Source organism: Macrosteles quadrilineatus, unplaced genomic scaffold (genome assembly GCF_028750875.1).
Source record: "Macrosteles quadrilineatus isolate MER2022 unplaced genomic scaffold, UCM_ALF_1.0 Scaffold_1__1_contigs__length_201487025, whole genome shotgun sequence".
Lineage (NCBI taxonomy): Eukaryota > Metazoa > Arthropoda > Insecta > Hemiptera > Cicadellidae > Macrosteles > Macrosteles quadrilineatus.
The window spans coordinates 172782888-172801389 of record NW_026542594.1 but is presented as its reverse complement, the minus strand read 5'-3'; the positions used below and the strand labels follow the sequence as shown (position 1 = coordinate 172801389).

Sequence of the window (18502 nt, the reverse complement as noted above, 5' to 3'; positions counted from 1 at the left end):
TACTTTGCTTTAATTGATTCAAGATTACAGTACGCCATCCAGTGTTGGGGGGGTACCTATAAATGTCATACTGATAAATTAAGAGTCACACAAAATCATTTTATTAGATTAATTTCAAAATGCCAAATAAGAGAAAGTTCCTTTCCGTTATTTTTTGAACTTAAAATACTTCCGATTCAACATTTATATATTTACAAGGTTTTACGGCTTTTTTATGTTCGAAGTGGAAATACAGGAACAAGTAACCTTTTGTACAATACTAGAAATCACAACCAAGGAATGTTCAGATTACCTAAAGTAAACAAATCGCTCTTCAGACATTCTTATCAGTACAACGGACCTAAATATTTCAATCAATTACCGGGAGATATCAGAAGTTGTTCATCCTTAAATTTGTTTTCTTTAAAATTGAAATATTGGCTTTTCAAAACTCCAGTCATTGATTTTTTAAATCAGGTTCTTAGTTAACAAAATATTTTTGTATGGCCTTTTCAATTTTATTTCAATTCCATCTGTTTTTTTTTTTCTTGCATATTTTGTTTGTGTTATTCATAATTAGTAATGAATGTATTTGGTTTACCGAACAAAGTTCTCATTATTATAAGGTAATTATTTGATTTTTTGTTATAACAATAGAGAAGTTTTATTTATATTTACTGTATTTTTTATGTATAAGTTAATATAAGTGTCAAACGGCGCCACGGAGAGCGGCATGGTTATTAATCACTTCTTTCAACAAGGACTGGACTCATACCATTTTTTATTACTTGTAAATAACTGTGTTTTTTCTTTCATGTTGTCACAAATACTGGAGACTGTGATAACATAGTTCCAAGGTGAATTTGTTTTGTAATTTTAAAAAACTTGTATTTGGGGAATAAAGTCATTATTTCATTATTTCATTATTTCATTATTTCATTATTTCATTATTTCATTTGGGGTTTAATTGAAATTTTAATGCTGTAATAAACATAAATTTAACATAATTTGGATTACAAATACGTTAATTTATGATTGAATAAGGGAACATAAGCATGCTTGTTCATATTATGCATCCTTGTTCTAGACATTTTATTGTTTAAATCCAAGTCTCATTGTTCTCGATTCACTGGTCTGATCGGTGGTGTAGAATGATAGAATGCAAATTTGACTGGTGATGGCTTGTTATATGCTAGGCCTACATAGAATAAAAATAAGTTAGTACCTAGTACATTCATAATCAATCTCTTTACATTTTTTCAAGGGATGCGCTAGACAAAATTCATTCAGTAAAAAAAAGATGCAAAACTAGTATATGGTAAACTGGGGTAACTGTACATACAACTAGATGATAAAACAGTGTCAGCAGTCTGACAAATTCTTTCTCCCATTAGCTTGTCAACACTCTTATCATGAACAAACCGTGGGAATATTTATGGAATTTTATGAGTTAAATCACAAAAGTAGCAATTTATACACAATCGTAGTTATTATATTTGGGGTTGTACTATTTTGTGTGTATAGGTACAAGGACTAAATGTACTAAATTTTAATCCAAATCGGATGTGCGTTTCTTGTAGAATTATACATTATACAATTAATTAGCTTGTTGACTAAGGCCATGTCTGAAGAAGGATTAAGGTAATGAAGTTAAATTATTAACTTAATTAAATTTTCACAGAATTGCAAAGCTTGTACCTATACATTGTCCGTCAAACCTTCTTCTCTCCAAGCTTAATCAAAACCAATGAATAAATAACTTTGGTAAGGCAAATACAAAACATAAGCTTGGTAGCTTGGTTAGCTTGGTAGCAAACCGGTGAAAACTCACAAAAATCTTGACTCAGAAATTATGTGTTGTTTCCGTTTACTCATTTAAGTGGCTATTTATTTACGATTTTTATCCAATGAAACTGATTTAGGTACTAAAGGTAATATTTTTGTTTAAATTGCAGCGCATGATAATTGCAACACCGGTTAAGAAACTCCTTCAAAAATAATGAAAACAAAAAATCATAGAATGTCAATTATGAAATAGCTAATACATAATCAAACTACATTAAACATAAGGTTTGGATTACTTAAAACTAATCTTGGAATGCAAAGGATAAAGTGGAAACGCCGAGCATTTTAAACGATATTATTTAAAAGAAAACTTTGTGTAGTGAATAATATTATTTTGTGATATATTATGAAATACATCATAGTCAAGTAAATCTTATGGGGATTTCGTACGATTTTGCCAGGGCCTATAGTTTTACTTTTGATAAAATAACTACTTCTAAAATTTATAATATACTAAAAAAGTAATAGTTCAGTTTTTGAATGACCATTTAAAACTTCCAAACTTAAAAGGAAACCACAAAGTTACATATAAATTTAAGTAATGCAAAATTTGTTTTTTATTTTTACTCAATCTTGTTCTTTTAATAATGATGATTACTAATTTCAATTTTAATGCTGAGTGGAATCCAAAGTTCTTCACCTTGTTCCACAGCCTGTCGTTATTTGGCTATGACGTTTTTAAACACAAATCTGTGAAGTTTATAGGATTTATTGAAATTTACCACTAGCGATTATTAACAGCTTAGATGACGTTTCGGGATATGCAATCCGGCCCCTTTGCTAAGTGTAAAAAAAACCCAGATTATGACAATACTGTAGCGCATTTTAGGGTGAATAATAAGTAGTTGAAATGAGCAATATACATTTACTGCTGATTACCAATTTCTAAATGTATGCTGATTCCTCAAGCAAAACTTTAAGATGAACCCCAATGTTAATGTATAGCATCTTCTATCTTAAATCAATTAGGTATTATCAAAAAAATTAAAAACCAAGAGAGGAAATATAGTTTCAATAATGATTTGTTTGAATAAGAAAATGCTACCGCTGGTTCGTAGGTGTATCCGTAAGTCAATGTTGGTTGGTACAGATATTACAGTAAAGTACATAATTCGTCAGGAAACATAGTATCTAAAAATCACCAATAATTAGGTAGTAAAAGTAAAAATGGCGAACACGGTTCAAATATCACCGTCCATGAAACAACTGATTGCAACCAATGTTACATCAAAACGTTCCGATAACTCTATACAGTAGAACCCGTAGAACCTTGATAACAAGACTCTGACGGGGATTGTAAAATAATAGTTGTTAACATGTGATTAGGGGTAAAATAATATAGGGGAAAGCAACATTATGTGTCTGCTTTGAAAGAAATAAAAATACCTGTTATAACTGTGGTGAATGGCAAGTAACCATAACCGTAAGAGAAGCACTGCAGCCACATGCTGTAGAGTGTGGTGCTTTCAAAGTAAACACACCAACACATCCTTTAATTACTAATATTCTGTTGCCGGTGTAACATGACAAAGGGAGTGAGAAGCAGGTTAGTTTGAAAACTGTCAGTGCACTATGCAGTTTGCTTTGTCCATTGCAGCTTTGCCCATCCTTTGAAAGGCGTGTGAGTTTGAAATGGTGAAAATATGTCCTTCATAGCTTCCACAAAAGATCAAAGAATTTGACGTTTTCTTCTGTAATAATGAATATTAAAAAAATGTAATATACTCCCCATAGATTTTTATCGTCATTAATCAGCTGATGACAATTTTAGGGTTCGTTTCGTTCGGCCATGTATAAAGGGCGTTTTTGTTAGGCTGTTCACTTAGTTTTAATATAATTTTTTCCCTACAGTCATCCAACAAAAAGGGCTTCCTTGCACTGATTATGGTACCGAAAGTTTGCTAATTGCCGAATTTACTTACTTTTACCACACTCCAGAATTCCAACCAAACAACACAACAGCGTGATTTTAATAAGCATGTAATTCGTTTACGCTTGGAAATAGATTGGCAACAATTAGAAAATACGACCACGATCAGCTGTTGCAATGTTTCCCATTTCGTTCAACAATAGGATTTAACCTAACCTAAAAACGTGTTGTATAGTGTTTGAATGACTAGTGATTTATATGCTTTATGTTTATAGTAACTATAGGAAAAATATAATGTGTAACACGAGTGCAAAGTACCTTTGCTGCACATGAGAGAAATGTTTACGCACAAGTCGCAGGCGAGTGTGGAAAGTTTCTCGAGTGCTACTTTGTACACTAGTGGTACAAATATCAATTACCAATACTTTGCCGTATAATTATAATTTATATTTGTCGTGAGGTACTGTATCCGAAGATTAAATAACAAACAGTAAAATAAACTCTAAGACAAGGAGCAAATATTTCGTCATCGTGCACTCAAACACCACCAAAAAGAAATTCACATAAAACGAATGCTTTCAATTTAACAATTGAATGAGAGGGCTACTTGCACTTTTAAAAGTAAACAAATTGGTAATTCACCGAATAGTTTATTTAATGTTTAGTAATTAGATTTGTGGCTGTGTTTGTCTTAGATACAAATAAACAATCGAAGGAAGCAAACACAGGCAATAACAATGTAAATATCACAGTTATCCTATCGTTGCCATGGATACCAACCAATATTTACTTGGCAAAGCCACACTTTATCTCTCAGAACTTGGAAAGGCAAAGCACAAATACATTTTGGAACGGAAGTGGTCTTGTAGAACTCCCGTAGTGTTTGGGAAAGTTTAATTAATTTACACTGTATGATTTTGCGTGATGAGAAGAATTACAATGTTCAAATCAGTAAAGATGGCATTACTTGTCAACAAAACATATATGACATTAACTATTTCGGGAAACTTATATGTTTATATCCGAGAACTAAAAGGGCGACTATTAAACCACCTTAGAACTGACGGATGATAACAATAGGAACAGTTTAAACTTTAGGGAAATTTATTTCTACCAATGAAGCAAAACATACTTTACTAGTGTATAGACTTTTTTTCGTTCACGAAACCACTTTCAGATAAGTAATATACAGAACAAACTCGTGTTAAAGACTACGCAATTATCATATAAGTATTACATTATCAACCCATCCAATACCTTGAATTAAACACTGTGAATTTATACAAATGAGTCATACAGTTGTCCAGGACTGTACACGATTTGAAATATTTTGACCCGTTTCAAAAATGCTGCCCAGCACGTACCAGAGGGTAAAAAGCGAGTTGATCTGGTGGTAGAGCGCGGGGCTTCGGTTTCCAAAGTCCCGGGTTCAAATCCCAACCAATGGATTTTTATCTATTTGATAGGGCCAAGACGACTAAAACAGTTCCTTGCATGTAAAGCGGCCTAGGGCTTAGTAGGGCATAAAATATTAATTGAAGTAACGTGTATGTAGCTTGCTGAACATGGGAATATCGATTTTGAATTCTTGCCTTAAGTTTGAATTCTTGAATTAAGTTATATGCCACCTGAGACACGAATCAAACTATCGATGTTAATTTTTTTCAGAGTTTATCTCTAGATCAGAATACATTGGGCGTGTTGTTTACCTTTAACAAATTAAACTATACATGATTTTGTAGATAATCTTATATTTCCGCGGGGAAAACATCATGTATCATGTTTGAATGTTCCTAAAGCTGTAGAGTTAACGTTTTCTAGCATTTTTAAATTGCTAAGAGTAAAATATCTTATCAATTTCAATTTTTCTAATGTCCTTAAAAGCAAACACCACCTTGGCCAATATTTTGAAGGATGAGTTTCTGAGTCAAGACCAGTTAATCAAATGACCACTTCTGACCTGATAAAGACCTATTTTTTGCAATCCGATAAGGCTTTGATTTGTAGGAATCAGTTTTTAGTAATTTCCTGTTTCTAAAAAAAAGTACACGAATCAGACAAGATATCTGGGTGAAGGTTTTTAAAAGTTTTTAATAGTTTTCCTTGTATTTGTCTCAGAATTAATTTCGGGTTTTTCATGATTCTGTTTAGTTTGAAACGAATATGTAATGCTAAACTTGTATAATTCAGAACTATGGGTGACGTGGCTTATAAATAATCAATTTAAATTTTAGACAACCTTTGATTTTATAGTAGAGTTTTAGTAGGTCAACTAGTTTACTATTAGGTTCCTCTGTTTTAATTTATTCCGACCAAGTTTTAATGAGACAAGGGATAGCATTGAATATAAATCGATTGTTTTCATTCATAGTATCGGATTTTCACTGGTCATCCATTAGCTTACATTACAATTATTAGATAATGAGAATGAGAATTTTATTTGGTCTTTTAAACATGCAGTTACATGCAATCAAATAGCTAAATAAATAACCCTATAAACTAAGCAAGAAATTAAAAATTAACCAAGAATATGATATAGTGCAATTATCACTCCAAATCTTTTCTAGAAACACTTAAGAATTTGTTTGGTTGCTTTTTACTTTAACATTGGATACATTATGTGATATTGTATTGTGATTTTGAAAATTACATATATGTCATATCATGTGATCTGTTAAATGAAATCTTATAATTCGTAACTATATAATTCATACTAGTACAAAGTTAAGGTAAAGTGCTATGTAATTTTTATAAGTAATATATTTCCTATATTTTTATTTTTTCAGTCTAATAGTCTAGGGATTACCAATTATGGATCATCAGACATAATCTCAAATCCAACATCCCAATGACCCAAAATTAGTAATCCGCAGATTAATATACATAAGACTGAAGACGAACAAAAAATCTTAATCTATTTAAATCCATGTATATTAAACAACAAACAAAATCACCCAAGCCCTCAAAATCAATTTGCAAAAAAATATAATCATCTTCATATAAATATTAAATGATTAAATGAATAATAAATGGACTATAGAGGGAACTGAATTATCTATTAAAGTTTAAAACTAAGCAGATAGATATGTTATAATCTAAGGGAAAGTGTAAACGTATTTTATGATTTAAAAGAGAAACTGACTTAATAAACTAGTGTTTCAACGTGATGCCAACAGTTTTTTACAGTAAGGCATTACATTTCATTAAGTTGAGCCTCTCCCGCACCCCAAGACATTTTTTTATTAACTAGGCTTTATTATTATAACTTTTCAACTCGTAGCATGTTAACCTCCGTATGAGGAAACATCGTGTAAACACCACCTCACGTGTGAATCAATGTGAATGTTATTGTCTAAGAAGGTCGTGCTTTTTATAAATCTACGACTGATGATAAAGAGGTTATCCATTACAGAGTTGAAGTCAAAGTTACACAAATCTCTGGTAACCGTGATATGCAGTGTTTTTGTTTTTAGAAATAGGCCAAGCTGAAATATTCTGCACGTACTGCACCTTAAACACGGGTCTAGGTCAAATGTTATTAACTTCTATAACTTTGTGGAATGAACACGTTATTAAGTAGTATCTAAGCTTAAGAATGGAATCTAACTAAGTATACTAGGCGTACGCTCATTCTTTCCGCATGGGGACGAACTAACATAAGGGGGCTAAGGCTGGGCTGGTAAGGCGACCAGAATTCGCAGTAGACTAGACAACACAAATAGACTTCTCATCCCCATAGTATATGATGAGTTAGATCTTATTTTACACCATAATAAGCGGTTTCTTTAGTCAATAGAATTTATTAAAATCCTAAATGATTAAGTGCAGGTTAATTCAGTTTCGAATCATCTAAAATGTTATAAATTGTTTCAGATTTGAACCAGCAAACTTATTATATTGAGCACTACAACTAACCAAGCTATAATAACTATTGCATCCATTCTTTAATTTTAAGTATTCAAAAAAATAAACCACGTTTTGTAGTTTTTACTGAAATTATCCAGTTTTAGCGAAAGGGAAGTAGCATTACCGTAGGTGGCATGGTAAGACCTAGGCCCGGGACCGTTTTACTTTTTCATTTTGATATTCCCAGAGGCCAAAAACACAATTCGTTCAAATTTGTATGTATGTACGAGTTGAATGTATATAGAGTTATATTTATGTGTCCGTGAACACGATAATTTGAATATTTTTCGTCCGATTTTGATGAAATTTGGTTTAAATGTGTAAAACGGGATAAAAATGAATGAGTTCGCGAACCAGCATGGCCATGGGAACTTTTATGGGGTAAAAATAGGTTTTTCTAATTATTTACCCTTAAAACAGAATATTTCCCAATCTCTCTCCAGACGTTTTTAAGAGCTTTAAAAAATAATAATTTAGTATGTCAAAGTGTACGGTTATTGGTTACAGAAAAAAATAAAAAAAATCGTTCATTTAAAATTTCCATGTTATTCTAAGGAGACTATTGTAAAATGTTGCAGTTTGTTTGTTTATGGATATATTTTGATTGAACTTGGCAAATGTATTTATCTTATACTAAGCTATTATTATTTAACAAAAAACACAGTTATTTTCCCTTGAGCAGCAAAACTGGGTACTCGTTAAACCTAAATGACGATTTAATAGATTTAATTTAAAATCAATTCAGGCAAATGGAAATTCGCCTAGTCGGTAGGTTTGCTGCAGCGGGGGTATTTTATATCTGTCAGCATTCAGCCTTAATTTAGTATTCAGTCGACTTAATTAAAAACGTCAAATGATATACAGAGAGATGCAAAATTAGATACACAGTTGCAGTTGTTTGGAAATAATTACCCTTTACTATTATGTTTTCAAAATTGTGTCTCTTAAAAAAGGTAGATATTTGCATTAACATAATTTGTTTAGTTTTTTCACTTTGATAAAGGTCGTATTTGAGCATTTGTTAAAGATAACCTAACATTCAACCAGCTATACATATCCCCTTTTATTTAAGTCCATCTGTATGTACAATTTAACCGTTTTTCATCATTTTAAACATTAATTCTTCATTTCCTCGAGGGAAAATAATTCTTATGCCCTCACTTAACTATAGTAAGCTTTTTTAATTGAATAAAATCAAACAATAATTTGAACAGTTTTAAGACAAGTCCTTAGAAGAATGTGATGTAGTCATCCATGAATATTTCAATTCTATATATGCATAGAGAAATGTTATATTGAAAAAGACACAAAACAGTATTTATCATTTCGTTCCGATTGATTCACTATTATAAGAGCACAGTAAGGGGATCATAAAATTAATGTATTTATGAAGGGTTAACTTTCTGATATTGATCCTAATATTAAGTAATATTATATATAATCCACTGGCCCAAATAAAAGTTCAATAAAAAAATCTAACTGATAGGAAATCCTGAATAAGCTCATTTTTGTAGTTAAAACATTTTGTTAACTTTATGATAGTGACATTTGGCTATATTCTTAAGTGTCACCAACATAAGCTGTATTCTCCCTAATTTTGAATATTAGGCAATATATTTAGTTGTTTCTTGACAATGGGATCGAAGTTTCAAATATACTAATATACGACAACTTATTTGACTGTTACTATTTTAAGCAGTACTGTTTTGTTATCATGGTACTGTAAAATTTACAAAACGATGACAATAATTAGCCTACTCCGGGTTTGTAAAAAGAACTGTTATGTATATGCACTGTTAAATATATTCAGGTACTGAATAAGTCATGTAACTGTTTAAAAGTAGTTAAGACAAAGTTACGTAAAGTAACAACCCCCTCTTATATCCACCTACACCCACTATAATCCATTTTGGATTTTCAAGCTCACATGTTAATGCTTGTACATACAAACATGTAATACATGGGTACATGTATTACACTCTACAATCATTAACATGGGAATTGGCGAAGGAAGTAGTAAAGGCTGGCGGAATGGGGAATGATTTTCCCCGAGCAAAGCTTGGTCCCCAGGTACTAGGTTTTAAATGGTTTACACATTCAACCTGGCTACATATATTTAAAATACAAAAATTAACTGAATTTCTCAAATTGTATTTGCTCATTATAAGTTTGTAAAGGAAAAATCTATCTTCATCATTTATGTTACATATTTAACATTGATAATTTCTGTTCAAATCCATGTATCCCATGAAGTGTATTATCAGGGGTGTGGCACAACAGTTAACATTTGACCTATTTACACAACATATCTCTATATAGAGGTCATCGTAGGTCCCGATAGAACACAGGAGCTTGATAGGGACGAGCCCCCGGTGATGTAACATTTTATCATCAACCAACAATCTGCAATATTTACTTTCGTTAGTACATTAACTAAAAAAATCATAATTATAAATTTACTGTTCTTTAATACTGTTAGGGTAATGGTAACTTTGCCACATTTAAAACAAGAAACTTTAAGAACTATCTTAAGGTTAGTAAGTTATGTAAGTTAATATTTGTAATCAACTTAACTTATGAAGTACGAGTTAGAGAATAACCTAAATATAATTCACTTAACGGATGTAAATTGAATAGTATAAAAAAGATAAATTAGATTTGCAATGATCTGTTAAATTACAATCTGTGTCAACGGAACTCCAAAATTGTCAAGTGAAGCTACACACAAAAAATAATCTTCACATCTGTTGTTGCAACTTCGTCATAAGCAAACGTATAAACTCTAATGCACGTAGATGAAAACATTAAACTCACCCAAATAATAACAACAATGACATTGCACACGTATTATTGCTGGCAGATGTTTGATACTAAAGGACGTGGAATTGTATTTGTGTAAACGTGATCTAGAGGTAAAATGATCTAAGTGGTTTTGACTATAAAGAAAAATCACTCAGTTTGACTTTATAAAACTAAAACGTTATCATATTTAGTTTCCACATAAAAAAGTATGAATGTTTATGTTATTTCACACCACAATAAAGAACGTTCTTAATATTGAGCTTTACACAGTTGCAAAATTGGACGTAAATGAACCAGCGATCGTCACAAAAGACGTCACTGATTTAGCATGGTTGAATAATTGACCTGGGGTCTGCGAAACAGAGTTGTGTAACTGATAAGAACTGGTAACAACTGATAAGACTTGACCAAGGACAAGATCGTGTAGATTAAATAGGAGATAACAATGAAAAGGTTTAAACATAGCATTATCTTATCAGTAATAGCAATTGATGTTGCGATAAGAAGATGTAATAAGATATGGGATATTGAAAACCGTTTTGGGGGCCATTTTAATTAAAAATATTAAAGTATGTATGGAAAACTGTTTGAATAATTATATCAGTATGAATTAAAAAAAAAATCGTCTATCGATGAATTGACGGTAGTTTAAGTTGAGCTCTAAATCATAATCCTAATTTGTTTTGCAGTTAGTTAAATACATATTATCCGTCATATATTGAGGTTGTTTTTAGGTAGTGGCATAAAGTACCTAAAGTTTTCCCCATTGTTTTAACATCGTTTGTTTGAATGGATAAAATTGTCGATATAGCAAGAAAGAAAGAAATTGATCAGTTATTCTTTGTCCAAACCAAGCCTATATATACTATGGAAAACTCCATAAAAGTTACAAAATGTAACATAGCTTATCTTTTTGGTGTTTTTGTAAAATTGAAAGCTGTTTTTATGTGGATTCAAAAATTGAACATACTTTATCTGCCAATTTGAAACAGTTTAATAGTTTTTATTCCTATTTTACACAATGGTAGCGGTCAATATGAAGTGATTGAAGAATTTTATCGCTGTAACTCAAACCGAAGGAGTTTTGAATGTTATTGTAAAAAACGCATACGAATAAACTTCGGTAAACGAAACGAAAAAGTACACATGTTTACATAAATTTTTGTTTTACCAAGAAATCACCACATAGACCACATCTCCACCTATGTGTTTATATCTTATTCAGTTTACGGTGATCTATAACTAAACGATACCTGACCTGTGTTAGAATTATCTGCACAATAATGCACGTTTGCGTACCATTATATCGATTTATCCCACAACATAGAACACAAGTATCAATAATTGATGGTGATATTGTTAGCTGTACCAAAACAGTAGGTACTTAGAATCGATCACTTCAGAGCATTGGTAATGATTGTCGTTCGATGAATAGAATGAAATTCAATCAAATACATCAGTCATTCGATTGTCAATTCTATTATGGTTTTCAATTTGTAATTTTTATATGAATTGTTTTTGACGTCAAGCATGCTTTGATAGAAGTTGTATAAAGTTAATGAATTTAGTAGAAAACAGATAAATTTCACAAAATCTATATTTTTGGACTCACAAATTAGATAAAAGACTCTAGTTATTTGGTGGTATAGTTTACAAATATGCAATTCAGTTTCTGAATTAGTCAATTTTATTAGGTGTTTGTAAAACATTAGAATAAAATGAGGTATAATTAAATACTGCTTAAACCCTTAGTATTAACGCACTATGTTTAATGATTGCTCTGACCCCAACACTGTCAATAGCAGTTGTTCAGCCTGGTCCGAACTTCTAGTGATTGGCTTTCCAAAGTAGTAGATCTTAGGTTAACTCAGACAACAAGATGTGAAGGGTGAGCTTTCGCAATAGGTCTAATTGCAATCCCATTTCGATAAAAAGTTTGACTGATTTTGGTTAGGTAGCCGACTTGGTTGGAGTGATTTTAAATGCAGTACTTTACAATTATACCAACCACACCAAATAATTACAACCTAACCTAACCTAAATCCTTTAGGTTTAACTTAAACCACCCAGTTAGGTTAGGTTGGAAGATTTTTTTATTTGAACTAATTAAAATCTTATTTTGAGGTCGATTTATCGGTATCGTTAGAATACTGTACTACCAAAGTAACTTAAATGTTCCCAGATCAATCTAAACAATAAAAAGTATGATTCTAGATTCGATTTTCATTCGTAACGAAGCTCATGGTGTCTATTAACAACAAAACTAAATTAGTCCTTCAAACCATTTATTGCGCATTAATGTTGCCAATTTTACGTACCAAGGTCAAGCTAACGTTATCTAGCTATGCCACAAGTGACGTAGTAATTTGGTTGGTGATGAATGTAAATGTTTGACCTTTGCAGAATTATGTAACCGCTTGATTGTGAACTGCGATTATAGATTAGCTTTAGCGTGGCCTTGTTGGCATGGGCATATCTCAGTACTGTGTCTATGTTAGTAGGCTTTTCATTTGGGTGACAAGGCCCCAAAATTCTCCTTTACGGGGGGCATGGGGTTGATGAACATTTTGGTTTGGGTTTGTGAAAAAATAAACTTTGTCTGGTATAAAGGTTATTCTTGCTAAGCATTTGGTAATTAAATTTCTTATTATTGCTTATTGACGAATTTCGTCACTAAAGAGAAAAAAAGAAAAAAAACTGAGCAATATAAGCTGTCACGAAAATGCAGCAATATGATTTCATACGATGAAATAAACGAATAATTTATTTATTTTTCTAATTTTATACTTTCTAAAAACCTTTAAAAGTGACACATTTTACAATTTTATAAATATCCTAACATAGCTCTATAACAAACTTCAAGTTTAGTTTTGAAGCATGGCGGGCTAACAGCTAGTATTACCTAAATACAGTATTGGCCAAAATAACAGTACTGAAACTGAATCAGCTGTTATAATTTCAGTACTGTAATTATTTTGGCTATTGCTAATACCATTGACAATTAGATACATACGTATTGATAGTCAAATCTAATTCATACTGTACTGTATTTGTTTTACTGTTGAAGGCTTGTGAGAGGTTTTTTAAAAGGAGCATTTTGCATACATATTCTATATGTTGTAATTGATCCAAAAAAGTACTTAACACAGCAACAATTTAAGCGTATTCCAATTTCATGGAATATACTAATACAAATATCAAACTTAAGTTGAGGTTACGAAATAGTAATATTTTCGGATGTATTGTAATCCAATTCGAACCCTGAAATTTATATAAATGTTGAATAATAAAAGACAATTTACTATTATATATTGGTATAAATTATACTCTGTCGACAGAACTTAGGCAAGGTAAGGGAAATTATTTAATAACCACCACATCACCTCAATTTTGAAACAATTGCCAACATCTGATTGCCAATGTATAGATTAAGCAAAAAAAAAAAAAAAAAAAAACGTGGAGGTACTTAGGAAAGCTTTCCCTTAAACCCAATATATTATGGGAACGGACTATAGTTGCAAATAAATATATTTTAATTGGTTACAAAAACTCAGTGATATATACATATTTAACACTAAAAAAACGTAAATAATTACATAGTTATGACTGTATTCGCTGGAGTTTACATATTTACTTTTTACTTTGTTCATACACACATTAAGAGTTTCCAGCACATCGCATTTTAAATGCATTACATTCAATTCTATTATCGTAGCAAAGTTTATGCTGCGATGTAAACAGTAACGTGTATTCACTTATACAATTAAAAAGTACAACTTAGTAAAACGAAACTTGACTTTAATCATGTAAAAACTAACTGACAACAAAAAGTAAACAATCTTGTTATTTGTATGTAACATATGGTAATAAATAATGTGAACTCTATACAGACCAAAAGCACGAACACTTCACCTTCTCGCCGAGATTGAACTACTGTCCTTGTCTTCAAGAAGGTTTTTATGCTTTAGTTGGTCAGCGTGTTTTTTAAAGATTCTTCTATCGTTACCTTCAACTTTCCACACGTTTCGCCCTAGTCTCTTCAAGATTACGCCGGGTTTCCACACAATATTTCCGTTTCTGGTTTCTGCCCAAAACACAGGTTCATTTATTTTGAAGTTTTTTAGGCTAGTAGTGGCTCCTTCTTTATTCTCTTTCTCTTTTGTTTTATCTTCTTTATTTTCTTCCTCTTCTGTTTTAATCTGACTTCCTTTTTGGGGTTGAACTAAATCTAAGATACATCTTAGCTGACGTCCTAAAAACAACTCAGAAGGTGACATTCCAGAAGTTATGCGTGGTATTAACCTGTACTTAAATAAAAAGTTGTTTAAGTCAGCTTCCAAACCTTTAGGGGATTGTTCTTGGCAAAGTTTTCTCAACGCCTGTTTCATGGTACCGACGTATTTTTCAACTTGTCCGTTGGAACACGGATGGTAAGGTGGAGTGGTTACGTGGTCGATTCCAAATGCTTTACAAAACTGTGCAAATTCTACGGACGTAAAACAGGGTCCGTTGTCTGTCACTATGGTTTTAGGGATTCCATATCGGCATATTAACAGCTTAATTAGTTTGATTGTTACTGAAGTAGTCATAGAGTTCAACTTGATAATTTCTGGCCAACCGGAGTATGCATCTACGACCAAAAGAAAAACACTATTAAGGAAAGGTCCAGCGAAGTCCAAGTGTATACGGGTCCAAGGGTCAGTGCATCTCGGCCAATTACTGAGGAACTTTCTCTGTGGTTCTCTTGCAGCGTACAAGTTGCATAGTGCACAAGTTCTTGCCACGTGTTCGATGTCACTGTCCATCGATGGCCACCAAAAACGATCTCGGGCCAACGCCTTCATCTTTACCATTCCTAAATGAGTGTCGTGCAGGTTCATAAGTAATTTCTGCTTGAACTTTTCTGGGATAATTGCTCTAACCCCCCACATTAGGCAGCCCTCATGCATGGATATTTCGTTCTTCCTTGACTCATAGGGTTTTAACTCCAGATTGTTTGTCTTGTTTGGCCATCCACTTAATACAAACTCTTTGACCCGATTAAGAGTGACATCATTCGACGTTTCTTCACTGATTTCTTTAGCCGTAACTGGTAGACAATCTATGTTACCTGAGAATATTAATCCAACTACGGTGCTATAACTCTCATCGGCTTGGTCAAAATCGACATCTTCCTCGAAAGGCAAACGACTTAAACAGTCAACTTTCCCAAATAGTTTAGTAGAAACGGATTCTATGTCAAAACGGAAATTTGTTAAAAACAAAGCCCACCTTTGTATTCTGCAAGACGTGGTTACTGGCACTCCTTTGCTGGATCCGAATATAGACAATAGAGGTCTGTGGTCTGTTTGGATCAGAAAATGTGTGACCCAAAGGTAGATGCGGAACTTTTTAATAGCATAAATCAAAGCTAAAGCTTCTCGTTCAGTTTGCGAATAATTTTGCTCTGCCTTGTTCAGTGTTTTAGAAGCATACGCGATCGGCTTCTCTTCTCCGTTAGGATATCGATGAAAAATTGCGCAACCAATCCCCACTGATGAAGCATCGGCTGCAACCACTATAGGTAATTCACTATTAAATGGCACTAGAATAGGAGTGGAAACTAAAGCATCTTTAATACGGTTAATTGACTGAGAGCATTGTTCTGTCCATGTCCATTGAACATTTTTCTGCCTTAGTTTGTTTAATGGTGCACAGATCTCAGAAACGTTTGGGATGAACTTTGAGTAAAAGTTTGCCATTTCTATAAATGATTCCAACTGTTTAATGTTTTGGGGTTCAGGCATATCTACTATGGGCTTTATCTTGTCTTGATTCGTCGAAATTCCATCTTTGGAAATACATAGACCCAAATAGTTGACTTTTTCCTTCATGAAGTGACACTTAGCTCTGTTTAAACAAAAACCATTGTCCTCAATGCGTTTCAAAACCTCTTTTAACGTGTTTAGATGTTCAGTGTCATTTATTCCTGTTATAATGACATCATCCAGTAGGAAAGCGACTCCATCTAATCCAGAAAGCATAGAATGCATCTTTTTTTGAAAAATTGCCGTAGCAGGAGCTACGCCAAAACACAGTCTATTGTATCGCATAAGACCAAAAATAGTATTAATGACAAGGAGTTTTTTAGATTCTGTGTCCATGGGAATAGAAAGGTAAGCATCAGAGAGGTCAAGGGTAGTAAATTTCTGTCCAGAACCTATCTTGGTCAATAAATCGTCTTGAGTTGGTAATGGAAACTGCTGCACCTTTAATGCTTGGTTGAGTCCCGTTGAAAAATCTGCGCATATTCTAATAGCTCCATTCGGTTTTCTTACAATCACGCATGGCGCAGCCCATTCTGAATGGTCTATTTCTTCAAGGATACCATTTCTTTTTAACCGGTCAAGTTCTTCTTTAACCTTGTCCCTTAAAGCTAAAGGAACAGGCCTTGCCTTTTTAAACACTGGTGTAGCATCCTCTTTTAGGTACAAATGAGCAGTTGTCTTTGAACATTTATTTTCATTGGGTTGAAAGACGTCAGAAAACTCATCCACAAGTTTGGCAAGTTGTTGATCCGTATTTTCTACTTGTAAGGTTTGTTTATACGGTTCTGAACATATCCTTTGCAAATCGGAAAGTGATATTTTGTGGAGAAATAAAGGTGTAATCCAATCTCTTCCCAAAATATTTTGTTTGACACCCGATGCGACAAAAGCTCTGAGTTTGGTTTTAACGTTTGCAAAAACAACTTCTACATCCATCTCACCAAGAAGTTTAACACAATGACCTGTAAATGAAGTAAAATTCTGTTTACTTAACAAAAGGTCGGGTTTTCCTATCTGTTTCCAAGTATGATCTGAGATAATTGAAGCGCAGCTACCTGTATCAAACTGCATCCTTACGATCTGGTTATTGAGTAAGATATTAAGAATAAGTATCGGGTAAAAGGTTGCCTGCTTTCCGATTGAAAGAACGTCCTGTATTCCTCCCAAAGAGTTCGTATCATTATAGCTAGTTACATCATTATCAACAACGTTACTACCGGATTCCTTTGACTTTGGACCATTCTCAACAATGTTGCTTTTAAGGTGTCGTTTCTCCACCTGTCCCGTTTTACATATTCTAGTTATGTGATTCTTACTCCCGCATTTGTAACATCTTGGATTTTTAATGTTACAATTCCTTTTCAGATGTTTGCCACCACATATAAAGCATGGTCCTAGAGATAAAACATTACAATCTTTCCTCTGAGAAAAACTATTTAATGAAGCATCTTTTACTGAGAAAAGAGAATTAGCTACCTTAATGACTTCTGAGAACGTTTCATAATCCTTCTCCATGAGTTTGGATCATATATTGTTATCACATATCCCCATTACAAAAGCGGTAACAAGTGCTTGTTGGAAAAATTGAATGGGAAATTGACAATCATTTACTTTATTCCTCAAAACATTGGCAAACTCCGTCAGACTCTCGCAGCCCTGACGCAGTGAAAAAAACTTGACTCTTTCTGCAATGGCGATTTTTTTAGTTTTAAAATTGTCCAACAATAGTTTAAAAAGTTCTTCATACTTAAAGTCATTTAAATCATTAGGTCTACAAAGGTTAACCAGTGTGCTTAACACATTTGTACCCAAAGCGTTTATGAATAGCAAGCGTTTGGTTTCATCATCGTTAATTACATTGAGTTTAAGACCTGTAGTAAACTTAATGTGCCACACATCAATCTCTACTGTGTCCGGGTCGAACAAGTCACATTTAAAATTACAAATACTTTTTTCATTACGAACTTGATCGGTACCTGGATCGTCTTGATGTCGTCTATGTCTACCTGATGTCGGCATTGTGTGAGTTCTAATTCCTCGTCGCCAATAACGTGTATTCACTTATACAATTAAAAAGTACAACTTAGTAAAACGAAACTTGACTTTAATCATGTAAAAACTAACTGACAACAAAAAGTAAACAATCTTGTTATTTGTATGTAACATATGGTAATAAATAATGTGAACTCTATACAGACCAAAAGCACGAACACTTCAAACAGTATATTTAAATATACAGACTGTCCCAAAAGTCCCGGACCGGTTTAATATTTTCTAAACGACAACAGATAAA

General features: G+C 32.7%; 1 protein-coding gene across 1 annotated transcript; it reads right to left on the bottom strand.

Moving 5' to 3' along the window:
• Window positions 1–14310: 14310 nt before the first annotated feature.
• On the bottom strand, window positions 14311–17145 carry LOC129002612 (uncharacterized protein K02A2.6-like). The gene has a single exon (XM_054430556.1). The coding sequence runs from the start codon at window positions 17143–17145 to the stop codon at window positions 14311–14313; it is 2835 nt and encodes a 944-aa protein (XP_054286531.1).
• Window positions 17146–18502: the final 1357 nt, after the last annotated feature.

Coding starts and splice junctions, on each gene's coding strand:
- LOC129002612 (XM_054430556.1), bottom strand. CDS start 17,145: ATGGATGTAGAAGTTGTTTTTGCAAACGTTAAAACCAAACTCAGAGCT.